The 19,474-nt window shown below is 42.6% G+C and overlaps 1 protein-coding gene across 6 annotated transcripts; it reads right to left on the reverse strand.

Moving 5' to 3' along the window:
• Positions 1 to 1,219: 1,219 nt before the first annotated feature.
• VDAC3 (voltage dependent anion channel 3) lies at positions 1,220 to 12,714 on the reverse strand. 6 transcript variants are annotated; one of them, XM_057505212.1, is made up of 10 exons: positions 12,568 to 12,714; positions 10,214 to 10,282; positions 9,378 to 9,427; positions 8,363 to 8,419; positions 6,554 to 6,706; positions 5,655 to 5,707; positions 4,228 to 4,455; positions 2,857 to 3,007; positions 2,097 to 2,154; positions 1,220 to 1,742 (listed from the first exon to the last, which is right to left on the reverse strand). In XM_057505212.1, the coding sequence occupies exons 1-10, from the start codon at positions 12,632 to 12,634 to the stop codon at positions 1,651 to 1,653; spliced, it is 978 nt and encodes a 325-aa protein (XP_057361195.1). In that variant the 5' UTR covers positions 12,635 to 12,714; the 3' UTR covers positions 1,220 to 1,650. The 6 variants fall into 6 exon arrangements, with proteins under 6 accessions (XP_057361195.1, XP_057361194.1, XP_057361197.1 ...); XM_057505211.1 differs by having other exon boundaries at positions 10,214 to 10,285; positions 12,568 to 12,712; XM_057505214.1 differs by having other exon boundaries at positions 12,499 to 12,610.
• Between the last annotated feature and the right edge of the window lie 6,760 nt (positions 12,715 to 19,474).

Genomic DNA, 19,474 nt, shown 5'->3' on the forward strand with positions numbered 1-19,474 from the left:
CTGAGCAAGGAATCTGAACAGGCAAACCAGAGAATTATAAATCATCAGTAAACATGAAAACAGCTCCATCTCACTGGCCATTAGGGAAACACAAATTAAACCACCACACCATTGTTCAGCTCTAGAGCCATGTGGGGCGATGGGCACTCCTACCCACCACCGGTAGAAACACCAACTGGTACAACTACTACGGGGCTACAGCCTGTACCAGCATCTGTACGATGTATGCGACCTGCACTAGGACTGTCGGCGCGCCTCCCGGCCCTGACTTCGCCATGTCACTTCCGGAGACCTACCCTGTGGAACCGCACTAAGAAACACGGCCACCAGCCACATGGAGCTATTTAATTAAAACAGAGTTACAGGTTGAGTTTTTCCACTGACCCAGTTACATTTCAAGAGCTCAACAGGCAGGTGAGGCTAGTGGCTGTGGAAATACCCAGGAAGTGGACAAAGATATTCAATACAGCACTGTTCATAAAACAAAAAACTGAATATAAGCAAACAAGCGGAAGAGTTAATGTCACACTTATACTAAAGTATAATAAAAAATATGAGGCAGATCTAACTGAACAGAAAGAGGACTCTGACATCTTTAGTGTATGGCAAAACAAGAAGCACATTTTAACATTATGTAAAACATAATTATGTTTTCATGTAATCTCTATAAAGACACTGAAAATTATCGGCAACTGTCAGTAGAAGAAACAGGGTTGAAGGGAAGAATGGGAATTTTCACATTTATGTCAAAACTGAATTTGTTGCAATCAGCATATATTGTGTGAACAAAAGATTTTCAGGTGCTCTTAGAAAGATGGTTTACCAGCAAGCCCTGAAGATACTACTGTTTACTCACTTCCTTTTCCAAACTTTATTTCCAGTCTGTGGTTACCATTTTTCCAGCTCTAGGGATCAAAAGTACTTTCCTGAGGGTGGGAGGAGTCCCACATGCAGCGGCGCTCCGGCCTCCCGCCACCTGCAGTGCCCCCTGCTCTCCAGCTGCTGTGCACCACCACCACCACAGTGCACAGGACTGCACGGGACGGGGGGCACTGTCCACTCGCCTGCCTGCAGAACAGGCCTCGGGCTGAGGCAAACACAAGTGAGGGGACAGGAGCAGATATCCAGGCACAAGCCCCGCCGAAGAGGCTGTTGTTCAGAACAGAATCAGAACCACACCAGATGTAAGAAAACCACAACCAACAAATCAGAAGAGGAATTATGTTCTAAATGTGACATGTTTATTTGATTTTATGCTGATGAAAACCAAAGATTCCACTACAGCACAGAGACCAATATATTAAAAGGTCAGGAAAAAGTGGTGTGGGACATGCAGGGTGTGATGTACAAACAGGAGGATCGGTGGTTTCCTTTGTAACGTGACACTACGTTGTCACTGAGGAACACATTAAAATAACACTGCGGAATTCAACTGAAATGTGGCACAAACGTGACAACTTCCAGGCATGCCTTCAAGCACCTCCCTTAGGATGGACCTGTGATCTCTAGACTTCAGTGTGAGGAGGATTACAATTCTTTGGAAGAATAAAAAGTTCACACTTTTGAAATTTCACAGAATTTTAAGGCCAAAACATAGTGGGTTCATTTCTCTTCACCTCCAGGGACAAATCTGCTTTACTCAGAACCACATTAAGCTTCTAATTCAAAGCCCAAGCCAACCTTGTGACCTCCTGCATTGAAGTTCTTTCCATCGATTAAAGCCGACAGGGTCAGTTTGACGCCTAGGAAGAAGAACACACCACATCACTTGTACCACCAGTAAGAGCCGCACTTCCTAGACAGAGTGACGGACCCCATGACATGGCGAACAGCGGGGCCCAGGGGCTACGAGATCACAGCCACGGCTGAGGTGACAGGGTCACCTACCGCCACCTGCCCTGTAAGGAGGGAAGCCTACTGAACTCTGTCAGGGCTAAACGTCATGAGCAATCAGCCGAACCTGTGAGCCAGAGCAACCACAGCATACCTAGGAGTACATAGTTAAGCACAAGTGCTTGACAGGCTGTTTTACAGGTCATTCTCATTATTCCTCTATCACCTTCTACATGGCCCCATTATTATTAACTCTTACTTACCTGGTCGAAGGGTCTGAGTGTAACCCAGTCCGATCAGGCTGGCATTATTTACTTTAGCCTAAGATTAGGAGACGCAATAGAAACAGTTAGAAGGCAGTCAATTTCATGATATGTAAGTCCAGTACAATCAGCATTTCATGCATCACATGTCCAAAGCTAAAGCACCTTAAGGCCAATCCAGAACTACTGAAACTGAACATGTAAGTAACAAAAAGACACATCTTTTCAAGTTAATAGGACTAGCAGGGATAGTAGAGACTTTGAGGCAGCGTGGCTGAAGGCCTCAAGCAAAATTCTGAGAACACCGTGAGCTGAGCACTGTGGTGTGGCCCTCGGCGAGCCACCTGGCCTCCCATCTATAAAGGGGGCGAGGGCATGGCTCGCCCCACGGAGTGGTTGTATGGCTTAAATGAGAGAATCCACGTAAAGTGCCTGGCGCAGTGCCTGAAATTTAAGTGCTCAATCAGTGTTACTATTAGTAAGAATTACTAACAGGAAGAGTAATCAAATCCGATGACTTTACAGATAAGAACATTTTGAGGCCAAAAAGAGAAACTGACTTGAAAAGGTCAGACAACAGCCAAATATGGGAGGAACTAGGACGAGAACCCACATGTCCTGACTTCAGGTAAAATACTCTGTTCCCTACACACTGACTCGCTCATTAAAGGTAGTACCATGCCAACTACAACCATATCACAATATCCATTCGCAACTCAGAAAGCCCAAGAGTACATCCGATCTGGTAGCCCATCCTTACAGACAGAGAAGTTCTACAATCCAGCTTGTATTTAGCAGCGATGCCAAAACGGGTGTTGTTACTGCCAGCCGTCCAAGCAAGGTTTATTGACGTTTCTATCTTCTCATTAACCTTCTGGTAGATAGACCCTCCAAATTCAGTGCCGTCATTCCTGCGTCCATGGTGTAAGTGATAAGTATCCAGTTTGTCCCATTGTTATAACATGGAAACAAATTCTAAGACTATCTAAACAAGGATCTCATTTTTCATCTATAGATTTCAGCAAACTTCTAGCATACATGACTACCAAATAAGCAACTAAATCCAGTTATGTGATTAATAACCACCTAAATAAAATGTAGTTAACACCTGATTCATTTACTTGGCTTCTTCACAGGATCTAAATGTCTTAGAGACAATCCAGTTATGCACATAGGCAGACACCAGCCAATCTAAAGGTCTCTTTAAGATGTTCACAGAATTTAGAAACTTAAAGTTGAGCTCAATAGATTCTGTACACACACAAAAAAATTAACATATATATCGCAGCACAAGTGTAAGAATAAAGCCAATTCTGGGTTTTATTTGGAACACAGTCCTAGGGTCAGACAGCACCCTCCCTACAATACTTAGGGTGTGCTGCTCCAGAAACATACCTAAATTATTGCTTCAAAGCATCCCAGTAGTCCCTGAGTTTCATGGTTTTCTTGATAATGTTGTTTCATCAATTTTAAAGCCACTGTCTATACATACCACCGCTTAGCTTTATTTTACTTATCCTAAGTGAATTAGAACATCTGGTGGACAGCAATAAAAAACACACAGCTCACCCTTTGCTTTTTCTTCCTGGTACAGTATTAGTGCCTAGTTGGCCGAGACATAAAACACAATTTAAAGATTCAAATTCATCAGGTTTACTTTGAGGACTTGTGCTATTTTTTAATGCAACAGAGGTGGCTGGGTTCTGACAAAGGCTATCTGAGGACCTCCAGAGAATTGCTGGAGATGCTCAGATCAGTTTGGTGGATTTTTTCCCAGATCCACATAAACCTGCTTCCTGATACTGCCAAGCTGAGTAAGGCACCAGAGAAAGCAGGAACCTCTCCAAAGGATCCCTTAGAGCAGGAGGGAGACCTGTGCCCTGCGGGTATCCTAGAGTTGCTAAGATTGGGCCCCAGGCCACGAGGCCAGGAACAACCAGAAGCATAGCACGGCCCACCAAGTGCACCACCCTCCGGCAGTGTTTTGCTGACATGACTGTGAAAACAGTAGTGAGGTTGGACATATTAAATGCCAACACCATCCAACCCTCTAACCTTCTCAGTACGCTAGCTGCCATCTTCCTGGGCGACTGCACTGGCACCAAAGGAAGAATGAATTATACATACTCACACGTGAGTGTGCAGCTGGAAGTCTGCAGCCTTGTAACCCAGGGCGAAATTATTCTGAGACAGTCTGGATTTGGCTGTGTCAAAACTCATCTGATAGCCAGCAAGCCAGCCTTCAAAAGCTAACACAGCCCAACCATAGATGGTTGGTCCAGAAAAATCTATATCAACATTACTGCCAAGACTGAAACACTCTCGCTTATAGGAAGCCTTTAATTTCCCACTCTTCTTTCTGTAAAAAACAACACAACGAAAACATGAGTTTCTACTACTTTCTGAAGAATCTTTAGAGTAAGATGTCCCCACCCCCCAAGGCAAGTATTATTTTAGTAGATGGCACACATACAGTAAAAATGCTTTCAACGACTTAGCTCTACAAATGTATCTTGTTAGGATTATACCGTATTTTACCTATTCCTCACTTTAAGTTCACATGATAGGGTATGTCATAATTAATTTCATGAAGGTATGAACAAAAGTATAAAAAGAAATAGGTATTTCAGTAACAAATTTATTATTTGAATATGTATGTATGCAGACATACAAGACACCAAATCTCTTTAAATATTTCCAAATGCCACAGAAGGCAACACTCAACACACTTCACTTCTAAATTATTGACCTACTATGTAGTCTGTGTACTTTTTTTTTAAGGGTACTGCCCTTTAGTAAGCATATCTATTTTTCTTAAGGTCAGTGTTTTCTCCCCAAACAACTGTTAGATGGATGGAAGAGAAATGTATATTCTTGAAAGACAATACTGAAAATGTAAGTTAGTTCTTAATAATACTTGCCCTATTCCCCAGTCAGGCCTCTTCTGAGAATATCTGTCCAAAAGACAACCAAAGTACGTGGTAGGAGGTGTCTACCTGCTGTTCCTGCTGAGAAGAGGTGCCACTTTGCCTTAGTTTAGAACCTTGGCCTTTATAGAGTAGCACAGGCCCAGGTTAGGCAGATAGGAAGCAACACAATACCCATTTTTCAGATGAAGAAACTGAGGCAGAGAGGTTGGGGGATTTATAAAGGTCATGAAGGCAAGTCAGTAATAGGTTATAGCTTCTGGTTGGTTCTATAGCCAGGAGATAACAGTTTTCTTAAGAAATTACCTTCTCAGCAAAATATCACATCCACGTACCTTTAGAATAGCTTAAGAAATAGTCTCCAATCCTTCTAGCTCCTAAACTTTTCTACTATGTGCCTCTTTGGACAAAACTTCTATCTTTGTTCATCTGTTCAACTTTCAAATCAACACTGTATCTGCCTCAGGGCGCCTTCCCTTCTCTTTCTCGCACACACAGGTCTTTGGTGTTGCTATCAGCAACCTCCTAAGCAACTCCTGCATCAGAACTTTCCCTTGCAACACCCCATTCTAAACTCCTCTATCTCTAGAGACCGCAAAAACATTCCATAAAGTGGGGTTTGGATAATTACCCTGTGTTCGGTACAAATATGGTATCAAGAGTCAGTTTCAACCCTTCAGCCAACTGGAAAATAAAGATTTAAAAGTAACAATTAGTAATTTTCAATTCCTTTTTTGACTCAAGAAATCAATTCTAAAGTTTTCTCTAATGTCCTAACAAAGCCGAACATTAAATTACCTACTAAATTACCACTTCATCCTTCCCTGTCCCCTTATCTCTCTCAGACCTTCACTCAAAGGCTTCATAATGATTCTCATCAAAAAACAGGTTAAACTGCATATGCGAAATCCTATTACAACTGACATAAAATTATGGTAGAGAAACAACAAAATGCCAATACAATGAAATAATCTTCAGACTCTCTTGAAATTACTGTAATGAGATAACCTGATACTTAACAAGCCAACCTATGTAATTTGCTCAGCTAGACATATACATCTATCATCTATATGTGGCAATGTGCATAGAGACCTCTCTCAAAAAACAGTGCCCTGTACTTAGGTGGCACTTGACAAATATCTGCTGGTAGATTTTTCTTTGAAAAAATTATAGATTTTAAAACAATTTTCTGTAGAACCAATTTTGCAATGATTACTAAACAAAATTTAACTAAATCACTGCAAATAGTTTGGTCTACCCAGAAGAGACTCAGCTATGTAACAGAGTAAGTAGAGCTGGCCAGAATAAAGATGTAATGGGATAATTATGGACTCTCAAACAAAGCCTTACTTTCTAGAGACATAAGCCATACCAAAGTTGCCCATGTGCGGAGAAAAAATATAGCTACTAGATAGGTTAGGAGATCTCATTCAGATTATATTTGCGGTTTATTCAATCATTTTATCTCCAAGATACATTTATCTCCAAGATACGTTTAACCTACAAAGAACTTCTAATGCTTTCTCTTACCTTATTCTCCCAAGAGATTTCTGTTCCAAGAGTATTGTCTGTGTTCCATTTTTGGGTGAAGGTAAGTCCATAGTTACAGACCTTATATTTGGTCTCTAGGTTGCCTGATGCTTTCCCTGTATCAGTGTAGGCATGACCGGAAGTAGAAAATTCCTTATAAGCAAGAAAAAATACTTACCTTAAAATCAACTCAAACAGAAAGTGTTCATTTCAGAAAGCACTATTCAATGCATCAGGAACCAGCCTGATTTCCCTTACCACAGTCGTACTCCACAGCAGCTTATTTCCTGCTTCCCTCTTTCTTTCTCATCCCTAAATGTTTTAACCAGTTTAGATCTTCCCATTACTTGACCTGTCTTACTGATATTTCTTGTTTCACATACTCTTACTAAATGGGAATCTTAAATTCTCTCCTTTAAGAGAGAAAATTCTTTATGAAAAATAAATGCCTTCACTATAAAGACAGAAAAATTGAATATAAACATTTTACTTTTATAACCTGAGAAAGATTATCTATTCTCTTCTTGCCTTTCAAACAATTAGTTAATTTTAAAGTCCTTAAAAATCCCCAAAACTAGGAAGCACTACCTTCCCCCTTTATTATTAAGGTCAGAACTTTATTGCATTAAAATTTTTATTGTGGCAAAATACATTTAACATAAAATTTTCCCTTTTTAAGCGTACAGTTCAGTGGCATTGAGTACATTCACACTGTTCTGAAAACATTGCTTTTCTCCACAAACCTATCTGCAAACATTTCAGCATAAACAACTTGAATATTTGAAAGTACCTACTCATTTTCCACAACCAAAAACAGTGTTACAGTTTTCCCTCTTTCTCCCTTCTCCCTCCTTCCCTCCCCCTTTTAAAGGGCTTTCTATCAAACAGTTACTCTGAATGCCTTCAGATATAACCTCCCTAGCTAGGTGTCCTTTCAGTCATATGACAATTGCCAATTAGAAATAGATCTCCTTCTAGGGGGAAGCAAACAGCCAACACCTGTCACTGACAATCTATGAACTGTCAAGAAAAAAAACCCTTTCTGATTGGCCCTGTTTTAAAAGTGCATTTCTGAAATACTGCCAACGGTAATGAAATGCTGCCCACCCAGACCAGTTCTGCTTCACTGCATGCAATATGAATCCTTCCCTTCCCAAGTGCCCTACTCCCAGCTCTAGCTCTTCAGGCTGATGAAACAACTGGGAAACTATGATCTGTTTATCAACACCACACAGAAAGTTTTCCAAGAGAATATCATGCTGCACATTGAGGGCAAGGCCTTAGTGAAAATGATAAAATGTTAGTTACGGTTCACACAATTATTTAATGTGCTCATCACTTTTTTAGTAGATCCAACTACCCAGTATTTTATTTGTTACATTTACCTTTCATAAACATGAAATTATAGCAAATATAAACCTTAATTTTGGTGTTAGGAAAACTTTATGCACAAAATTAAATAAAGGAGTATTTAGTCTACATTTCTTTCTTGTTTTCATCATTTCTTAGTTTGAAGCCCTGTCAAAAGTCTGAAATAGCAGAGGTATAAATCTCAAAGGCTAGAATTTTTCTAAGTTGAAAAATTAGAATTGCCTCACAACTGCTTCAGTCTTTAATTTCATAATTAGATCAAGTGGTGCAAAATACATTTATAACATGCATATAAGATCTACACCTCTACATTAAATGCTAGTAAGCAACAAAACATTACAAAAATGTTACTGTTAAATAAAATAGATGGCATATGATAGAAATATCAAGGCACAAAGAAATTGGGAGCAATAGATGAAATTTATACTAAATCATTACCAGAGACCAAAAGCAGCCACAAAAACAGGCACACAAATATGCTATTTTTCTTACCATCTGAAAGAATATTCCCACACCACAGCAGCATGAAAGGCAGATAAAATTTTAGTTGACGATTTTTGCAACACAAACTTAATGAGCAAATTCTGAAACTCTTCTCAGTATGAGTATAATGTTTCTATTTTAACAGAATCATTCAACAATAGGCCCATCCTCATAGGGTAGCTACACATGTATTTTTCTTTACTAGAAAGCCCAGGGAAAGAATGATGGTGACTAACCAGGATGATAAGGAGGTACGAGAAGAAGTATCATAAGAATTCCACATGCCTCCAGCCCTTCTAATTAAATCACTATATCCAGAAATAAATTTGCATTGGTTTGAATAGGTAAATACCAAACCAAGCTGCAGCCAATGAGGAGAAATCAGAGAATGAGGTGAATGTAAAGTTAATCTATTTATTGAGATTTACTGAGTAAAACCTCTGGTTAATGATGCTTTGAAAATATGCCTATATTCTTTACCATATCCTTAACTTCAAATAAAAAAAGTCTATGAACATCAATAAAAACTGAAGACTAATCTTCTACATCTATTTTATTTCTACATTTGTTTCAATTAAACATGAAGGGACAGAGACTAAAGTTAATTTTTTTTTTTGTAAAAGGGCAGTAAAACTTGGATGAATCCATTATAATGAAGTAAAGTTTTTAGTGGCCATATACAGATTCATGACAATAAAAAGAAATGACATGGATATATATATATCTTCTAAGAGTAAGACTCAGAGTACTCTTAGTACAAGCATAAAGGGTCTCCCAAAATATGCAACCTGATTTTCTATGGGCTTAAGAGGCTGAGAGAGGATGCCCACTGAATGTGAGCAGGACAAAGCTGACGGGAAGAAAACACAGTACCACAAGTGTACAGATTCACATAAGGAGACTGAACAATGATTTTTTATCAGGTGCCGCTAATTATGCTTTATCCATTAAAAAAATATTAGGTACTTACCACTCCACTACAAGACTTGGTTTTCAGGTCTATTTTAACCATGCCAAACCCTAGACACACAAAAACACAGCTATGTAAAAAATGCAACATTTGCTCTAGTTTTTACAACTTGGAAATCATGAAAATGGTATACAGTAGTATAGGCAAAATACACAGTATTCTCATTAGGAGAGAGTTCCCCAAGCAAGGGAAATGCAACAAAATAGCAAGTATAAATTTTAAGCTCCTCAAGATAACACATCTTAAAAATATAAGTTAAAGAACAAATGAATGAGACATAAAAAACATGTACTATTTTAACAACCAAAATTAACAGAAATATTATGTTAATACAAGCTTATAACTTCACTAATTAGTAAGAAAAAAATCAAATGTGTTCAGTACAAAAAAATAAAAATTTAAAGAATAAATTTTAAAATCTAAAAAGAAATGTCTATTTGGAATCAAAGAATATATGTTACTCCAAAGAAGTCAAAGTAATGCCTTCACTCTCATGAAAACATTGCCATTGTTTGAAGGCTGAAAATGTACCCCACCTCAACTTTACTGTTCCCTAGGGGGGACAAAAAAGTATTATAGATTTATATTACTTCATCTTACAGATAATACTAAATATGCATATGTATGTGTATATGTATTTAATTGTTTTTAATGCTTGTAAGGGACTATACCTCTACAGAATGAACACTAGCAACTTGTTAATAGTTATCCCCTTAAAACCTTGTGAAGTAAATTAATGTTGACTTAACCTCATTTACTACCACAGTATCTTACAGAGAACAGGCATTCAACACTAACCCTTACTGAAATAGGAAATTAACAATAGCAATGCTTACCATATCCTTTGTTGAAGACATCCTTGGCAGCCTTTCCTAGGTCACAGTAAGTTGGTGCGTTACACATATCTTCTGAAGAAAAACAGGGACAAAGGAATAAAAATAACCATTTAATACTTACTCACAGGACTAAATGATAGTCCTGTGCATAGTCCTACCATTTTGTGTCTATCCCAACAGTTCTCTTCCTTTGCTCCACTAATGCTTATACCCCAATGCAAGCAAAGTTAAGAATGGCATTCTACTCCTTTAGAAAGAGCTTTCCAAAACTGAAGAATAAAAAGGGTTTTTTTTTTCATGAGATTCACAAAGGTCTTCTTTCTGACTGCATTTCAAAGATAAGAAATCTCTCACAGGCTGAAGGACATGCTCTGGTACACTGGACTTTTTACTTTAAAAAAATATACCAAATTTACATTGGAAAAATATTTATTGGGCTCTTATAAAGCCAGAGGGCTGTATAAGGTGAAAAGGTGAATTTTTTAAAGAACTGTTAGATGCATGAAAAATCTTCAGGGTTAACATTTTTGCCACTCTGAAATTCAGTTCTTGTAGGAATTACCACACTAATTGAAATATATCATCCAGAATATGTCCTCTCTCAAAGCCCTGTTTAAAATAAAGTGATATAATCTTACCCATTAGCCAAATTAGGGTAGATTCTACCTGCAGTAATCTGCTTACCAAAAATTGGTGTACACTCCAAAGTTAAAGCTTTCAAAAACCTGACGAACCTTCACTTTTCATCTTGCCTACTTAGTACTCACCCAGGTCTTCTACTGCCATGTGACCCACACATCAAAATTCTCATAAGTTCTAACAACACGGCTGAGCATACCATCCCTTTGCCCTCTCTGTAAGATGGGAAACCTTTTCCTGCAGCGGCCTCAGAAACCAAGTGTCATCAATTGAAAAACCATCTCAAGGAGCCCCATTAGCCCAATTACTATACCAGAAAAATCCAGAGCACCAGCTAGCCCTTGCAATTACTATCCCCAAACTATCTGCATATTCAAACTAATATTTATTTAGCCTAGCTGTTAATCTGGTCGTTTGATGAATTTCTGCCTATGCCGTCAGACCTGAAACATAACACACACTTAATGGCGCACTTAATTGTAAATTCATTTAAAATCTGTTCCTTAAATGAAACCTGTCAAATATGAGGAGGCATCATGATGTGTGAGAAGGACAGAATATGGTATAAAAATATATAAACTTAAGAGGAGAGAGTATAATAAAGATGGAAGACTCCAAAATACTGACTCATACCACATAGAGCTTTGTTCTAAGCCACAGGGTTTCAGAGTTCACTTCCAGAGTAATTATTTTGCATTCAAATGGTCAATTCTAGACTTTTTATACATTGCTAATTGCAATTTGATATTACTCTTTATGATTACAATGGATGCTAGTATTTGTTGAAATCCTGCTAGAAGTCTGTAACTTGGGAAGTATGGAAAAGCAGACAGTACATATTCAAATAGAGATGTTAAGCCTTCAGTCTGGTTTTTCATCTACTGAAAGAAAAATGATACACTTTAAACATCCAACCAGGGACTAATCACCATCTTTTAGCATTCTGCCTCATTTTTCAAAACGGCCAGACACTGAAAGTCGTGTCTAGCTGGTTTAGTTTACTAACTGATCTCAATTCTGCCTAAGTTCAAGCTTACTTTTTCAGGCCCCCGATTCTGACGGCAAATACACTGCCGGTATGATCAAGCAAAAAAATCGCGAAGATACAGAGACTTCACCTTACTCGAGAGTAAACCTATCATCACATACTTCTATTAGCTCTACGAAATGCAAATGTTTGTAGACGTGCAGTGTACCGAGGTTACATGAGACGCAGACGGGAGGGGAAGAGGCGTGAACTAGGGAACACTGCTTTACACAATTACTAATTTGGCAGTCAATAAAAAGCCCTTTTGTTCCCGTTTCGCCTCTTTAAGTTGCACAGAGAGCATCCTCCCTCGGGTGGTAAGGGTGGAAGAGCTCCCCGATACTGGGCAATTATGGAGAGGAAACTGGGGGCGAGGTAAGTTTGGGGTTCGAGGATCCCACTTCCCTGAACCAAGCTCCCTGTGGCCTGACGCCCGGAGACAGCCCTGGGGGAAGGTCTCGCGCTGGGCGCCCCCCGCCGACGCTGCGACCTCATCACCTGAGGCGGTCAGGGGATCCAGGTCCCCTCCGCCCTCAGCGGCGGCGGGGCCCGAGCCCCGGGAGGCTGCACTCTCCCTCCCGCGCCCCCCGTTGGGCCCGCACCCAGGCGGGTTCCGTGCTCGGAAGCGGGTCCCCGGCCCCCTGGCCCTGCCGCCGGCGTCACGGACCACGGCCGCAGCTCTCCTCACCTCCGACCAGAGGGCCTGACCCCACTCGGCCAGAGAAACGCTGAAGGTCTTCTTCAAACCAACGCATTCGGCGCCTGCGCGGCTTGCTCCCCCCGCAGCGCCTGCGCGCCCCTCCCTGCCCGCCCGAACCGCGTTTGCGCCGTAGGGTCGCGCCGGGGTCGCGCGCCGCGGGGTTGGGCGCGGAGAGGAACAGCAGCTGCGAACCAAGTCCGCTAACCGTCTGGCTACATGCGCGCGCGTGCGCGGCAGAGCCCAGCGCGCAGGTGGCTGGGGCGGGAGAGGCCTGAGCGGGAGCGGGCTGCAGAAGAGTCCCTGGAGGGGCCCGCTCTCGCGAGATCCCTGTAAGTTACTAGTTACTGTTGCCCAGAGAGGGGCGCGCCAGAGGACCGGGGACTCCAGCGCCGAGCGCAGTTGGCCTGACACGTCACACCCAGACAGTTTCATCCTCTGGCGATGCTTGGAAAGTCCTTACGGAATTTCATCCCTGATGACTAAAATTCAAGAACTTGACCCTTAGGTCATCCCATTTTAAGGATGAGAAAACGTAGGTCCTGAGGGGGTAACTGATGTGACCTATTCCCTATCACCCAGGTAGCGGTAGATTCTAATTGGAAGGGGCAGAGGAGCTGGAGGAGGGAAGCGCCTCTGGAGGAGAGAACCAACTGATAAGTGAAGAAATTTCAGGCACTGAAAATCTCCACTTCGGAACCGCCAATAATTGGTTCAGGCAAAAATGATCAATAGATGCTGGGCACTACAGTTTCAAAGTGTCACCCTACAGGTTACTTACTAAAGAAGAAAGAGTATCTTCGCGTGAGAGAGATCACCGCCAACTAGGTACGCCAACACAGCGTGGCTGGAGAGCTCCCGGATGTGACGCGGAGCAGACGCAAAGACAACGGCCCGGCCAACGTGTGTGATTTGTCTCTACTCACGAGGAAACAATCAGACGAATCAAAATTGAGACATGCTGCAACACAACCTCCTGGTTTCTTCTAAAATGTAAATTTCATGAAAAAGTAAGAAAAAAGCTTAATGAACTGTTGTCAGATTAAAGGAGACAAAAGAAAGATGTGGCATTCATTACAAGCAATGTGATCCTACATTGGACCATGGATCAAAAACAAAATAGCTATTGAGGAACATTACTGGGACAATTGAGAACATTTGACTATAGATCATATTAATATTACAACAATGTAACATTTTCTGAGGGCAATGGTTGTATCTTTGTTAGGCAGAAACGCCTTGTTTTTAGGAGATACCCTCTGAAGTGTTCAGGAATGAAATAGCATGTGTCTACAACTAAAATGGTAATTTAAAAAAATGAAAAATGTACAAAACGTTAACTGGTGAATCTAGGTAAAAGATGTATGGGTGGTCAGTGCATTATTCTTGGAACTTTCCTGTAAGTTTTTAAATGTTCAAAATAAGTTGGAGAGAAAAAAAACTCCACAAAATCTTTGATGTTCAGTCCATAATACCAGGTTGCTGCTTAAATCAGTAGGCAATGGCAAATAGCACTGTTTGCCTCCCATGTGTAATGTATTTCAGGCTAATAAGAAATAAGGAACATAAATGCTCCCAAAGGACTCTTAATGTAGAACTTGGACAGATACCTGCTGAATGCCAAATATGATAAATGTAACAAGCAAAGCAGTATAACTTAGCTGAATAAAATTAATGTTGGAGTCAAAAGAGGCTGGGTTTATATTTCAGATCAGCAAACTCTGTGGTCTTAGGCAAGCAACTTCTCTATGTTGCAGTTTCTACATCTGTGAAACAAATGAATCTCCTTAGAGAATTGTAATGGATAGTCAATGAAATGATGTTTCCATAGCACCTAACAATCTACCTGGCATATGGAAAATGTTCATTAGTTAATAACAGATGAAAATTAATAGGCTTAAGAATCGAGAAGCTATTTATATATTTACACATATATGAATATTGGAGCCACAACTTCAGCCTGTACTTTGACACAGACCTGGCCTTGATCGGGTGGAGCAGGCCATTAAAGGCTGTAAAGAGCACTTTGAAGGGGAATTTGGCAACCTTCCTTCCTTCAGCTTCTATTATCCAAAGGTCTTTCTTTCTGACACCAGTTCCGTGTCATGCACAGAGACTGCCTCCCTCTCCCAACACCTGGTAAGGAAAGGTGATGAGAAAAACCATCAAGGGAAACAGCTGCTGCAGAGGGGATCTCGCTCTCGGACCCTGTCGACTTCGCTGGAGCCAGGTTGACACTCAACGTCGACGTCAAGACTGGTCTTGGCCACCTGGATATGACAGCCAGGACTCACTGCCCCACCCCCACTGGGATCTAAACTCTTGGGAAGTGGAGAAAGGAATTTCTCAGTCCGAATCCTAATAATGTGGCATTCTTGTATTAGAAAATCTCTATCATCAAAATTTTAGAGCAGGGAAGGGTCCTCAGGGTCCTTCCCTTGGAGGCATTTGCTAAGCGCTTACTGTATATCGGCACCATGCTCAGAGCTGCTGTCTGAGAAAGTGCCCCAGCCTGTCAGTGCTCTGTGGGTCCAAAGGCCCAGGGAGGTGGGACCACATAGGGAGCAGGTTCCCAGTACAGGTCACCTGTTCTAGTCAAGATAACCTGCTGATCTGCCTATGTTGCCTTTTTGAGAGAAAAATCTCAGAAGGTTAACAAAGTTTTGCCCTGAGAAATGAAAGAAACAACCGAGGATGGAAGCCCCACTGTAAAGACTTGGTAGCTCGATTATACTGAGTGTAAGAAAAATTAAGATTCTGTTGCCAGGGTGTTATTTAATTCCCCGTATTTTTAAAAGAAAAGGGCACCCTTGTTTGTTTTTAAGGGCTCCAAAATTCTGATAAGAGGTGAGGTCTCCTAGTTACTGAGCACTGAAGGCATCTCTAAAGCCACGTGGCTGGGGCTTCTACAAGGAGGCAGCAGAGCACAGGACTCAGCAGCGAGGACACCTAACTGTGCCACGGGGGGACTGCAGGCTTCCCTGAGGAAGGGATGGCTCAGAACGGCTTAGGCAGAGCCATTCCCCAAGAGGAATTCCCCTGAAATTCCACGTCTAAGAACTCATCTCAAGGAAATAACCATAGATTTGTGCAAAGATTTATCTTGAATAGCTTGAGTGATGTAGAGTAGCAAAAAATTAAAAATAACTGAAAGGGCCGGCATTTAGAGGATTCATTAAGTAAATAATAATACAGTCATATTCTGGGTTATGGCACAGCCATGTGTTCTGATAATATTTGATGATCTGGAGGAAAAGGTCTGTGGGAAAAAAAAGGAGGAAACAAAAGTATTAATACAGCACAATCCCAAATTGTGTGTGTGTGTGTGCACGTGCGCATGGTAATTTCAGTTTAGTAGAAGGAAGGGTTTAATAACCACAGACACCCATGTGTACCTCTCACGGGCAGGCAGGCAGATGGACTGGGTAGAGGCGGCACACACGGGGTGACGTAGACAGTACTAACGGTTAGGTGATAGGTTAATTATATTGTATATTAAATGCTATGTGTGTATATGTATACGTAACTGCATAGAATCAAAATTGGGAGAATTTTACCAAAATTTGTCTCTGCTGGGTCAGAGTCTTATGTGACTTTGTAGTTTCTTCTTCACACTATTCTGTATTTTCCAAAATGTCTAAAATTTGGAAACAAGTGTTTCTGTTAGAATTAGAATTCTAAATTAAGCTCACTTTCATAAGGTGGGGAAGCACCTAGGTTTATGAGGAAAGGCCTATTCTGTGGGGGATTTCCACCCCAAATTGGGCCTGCCTCCCGCATCCAGTACCCGGGGTTTGCTTAGTGTTCACTTCACTCTTGACCACAAGGGGGTGCAAAGCAACAGTGTAAAATCTAAGCCTGCTGCTTGGCTGGGGCCTGGGATTCCCAGGCAGTGTGATGACCCTCACCCTCCCCTTGCTCCCCAGAGCCTAATCCAAAATCTTCATGAGGCTGTGAACTCAGTTATGAATCCTACAGGATTGGATGGTGTGTCTGGGAGCCTCCCAACCACACTCAGAGTCTAAGTGAATGTCAAAATATTTTTCACGTTTGTTATATTTGGCAGCAAATATTCACAAGTTGTTTGCATGAGGAAACCAATGTTGATAATGTACCACATGTGGATTAGGGTATAGCCTGGCTGACATACAAACTGCGAATTCTTTAATCTTAACCACTTCCTAGGGAAGCACTTTGATGGCATTTACATAGAGGGGGACAAGGTGACATACTCCTGTAGTTGTATGTAATCCAAAAACAGCAATGGGCAGTGTTCACTGGGATCTTATTTCTTAGTGAACATAGAGCCAGGTTTCAAGTATCTTGGTATGTGTGGGAAGGGACTCCAGTTAATGAGCTGCGTAGTGTGGCACAGAGGCCAGAATAAACTTTGGAACCAGAGAACCTAGTTTTAAATCCTGGGTCTACAGCTAACAGCTGTGTGACCTTGGGCAAATTACTTCACCTCTCTGAGTCTCTGTGTCTTCATTTTTAAAATGGAGATTCCCAGAAGTGAACCCTGGTCAAATGGCGTGCACTCCAAGGGCTCCAGCCACAGATAGCTTTCTTTGGCCAAGGTTCTAAGGAGGCCCAGGACACACCCAGGGAGGAGCCTGGGGCAGAGAAGGCCAGATCACACCCAGAGAGTCAGAGTCATCAGGACGCTCAGGAAGATGGGGCAGCCCGATGAGACTCGCCCAGGGGCAGGCGCAAGGGGCCATGGTGAGTCTGAGGGAAAGGACAGCAGAAGGAGGTGGGAAGGATACCAGAACTTTCCCTGGGGAGAGTCATCCTGGGAAGGATACCAGAACTTTCCCTGGGGAGAGTCATCCTGGGAAGGATACCAGAACTTTCCCTGGGGAGAGTCATCCTGGGAAATGCAGAAGGCAGCCTCTTCCCTCCAGGAGAGGATTCCTGAGCTCGTGTGTGCAGAGCCCATGACTAACTATTTTTTTCCTCAGCTTTATTGAGATATCACTGACATACACCATAGTGTAAGTTTACAACGTGGTGATCTGATATGTGTATATATCTCAAAGCGCTCACCATGGGAGGGTTATTCAATCCATTCATCACCTCACGTAATTACCACCTCGTTGTTTTGGTGAGGACATTCAAGCTCTGTTCCCATAGCAAGTTCATGTGCACCATAGAGGATTGCTAACTGTCATCCCTGTAGCTGTTCATTTTTTTAAATGTGCTTCTTCAGAATTGGAACTCCAGGCAGGTTTGGGGTCTCCTAATGCAATGGGATTCACCCCTACTGTTCAGGGGAAAGAATCAGACCCAGTTTGGTCTGCATCTTGAAGCCTAGACAAAAGATGGCAGAACCTATTTTGTTCTGAGGAAGAGGTTGCAGGCCAGTAAGAGTCCCCTTTGCTTGCTCCCCAAAGTCTCTGCCCCCAAAGTCAGGCACAGGGTCAGGACTGAGTCTTTGATCCTTTTCCTCCCTTTACACCACCTCCAGCTGCCCACTGACCAGACACTCCAGAAAGGCCCTGGGCTGGTTCCACAGGGCATCTCAGATCGCAGGCCTATGTGGTGGAGTCCACTGCCCCAGCTCAGCTACCGCAAGGCGACAGAAACACCCGGCTTGCCACGCCCTTCCCGCTGCGCATGCCACCTGGACACCTTTAAACTCGGCAGGACATTCAGATTATGGGAAAGAGAATAAGTGGGTTTAGTTCTGGCGATGAGAAAATAATGAACATAATGAAGAGAAAGGCAAAAGAGAGACTCAAAGGGTGACAACATGGGAGACAGAGGTGTAAAGTGGGACCACAGATCTAATGGAAAAGAATAGAGATGGGTCCACTCAATTTTATAGGTTTCCATCCTGCCCTTCATGCCCTCTACCTGCCCGCACTGTATTCTCTATTAAATCATATCAGTAAAGACAATAAAACAAGGAGAACCCTTGGAACTTGCTTTCCAAGTTTTCCTTCAAATGAGGGAATTTCATAGGCCCAAATCCTGAAAGGGCCTCAGGAAGTCAGCCATGAACTCCTCTTGAAACATAAATACAGTTCAGTTTGAAAAAAACACCGAAGCATACATGCACGTCAGTAGAATGCTCTGGGACTCCTCGTGGGGGACGGAAGGACATCACCGTCGCAGCCAGCAGGACCGACACGGTCCGCCCGACCCCACACGTCCTCTGCTCAGCTCCGAGTCCGCTGACCGATGACAGGCATCGTTGTTTTCCAGCTACTGCGTGCTAGGACACGGTCGGCTTCTCTTTACCTTTTCTTGCCTTTTCATAGCAGCATCTGTTGCCACACGTGCCCCCCTATGTTTCGTGTTTCGTGAGCATGTCCACGATCACACGCGTGGAGGGGGGAGGGCGTGGCTAGGGCCGGAATGCTTGTGTCCCCCAAATGCCCACGTGGAAATCCTAACCCTGAGGGGATCGTTTCAGGAAGTGGGGACTTTGGGAGGTGTTGCCCTGAGGGCGGAACCCGCATGGGTGGGATTAGTGACCTCGTGGAAGAGCCCCCGAGGGCTGCCCTCCCCCTCCGGCTCGTGGGCGCACCTGAGGGTGCCCCCGTGGGCGGGAGGCCGCGCTTGGGACTGTGAGGATCAGCTGTTCATAAGCCGCCCAGGCTGTGCTGTTTCAGCTTCCGGAACGGACTCCGGTATGGAGGGCCAGGGGCAGGTGGGTGGTTATGGCATTGAGGATTCATGAAGGCACATACAACCTCATCTAATTTTTTTGAGGGAAAATAAGGTAGGGCCTGTCCTTGAAGAAGGAAGCTCATGGATTCCACATGGATTCTTCTTGGTAGCTGGTGCCCGGAGAGGGGACCGGCAGCTCTAAGGCTATTGCCTAGCAAAGGGAGCTCCCCGACAGGGCCGTGTGGCGCCCCCCCAAGGGGGCCACTCACACGCACCACAGCCT

Source organism: Manis pentadactyla, chromosome 7, assembly GCF_030020395.1.
Source record: "Manis pentadactyla isolate mManPen7 chromosome 7, mManPen7.hap1, whole genome shotgun sequence".
Classification (NCBI taxonomy): Eukaryota; Metazoa; Chordata; class Mammalia; order Pholidota; family Manidae; genus Manis; species Manis pentadactyla.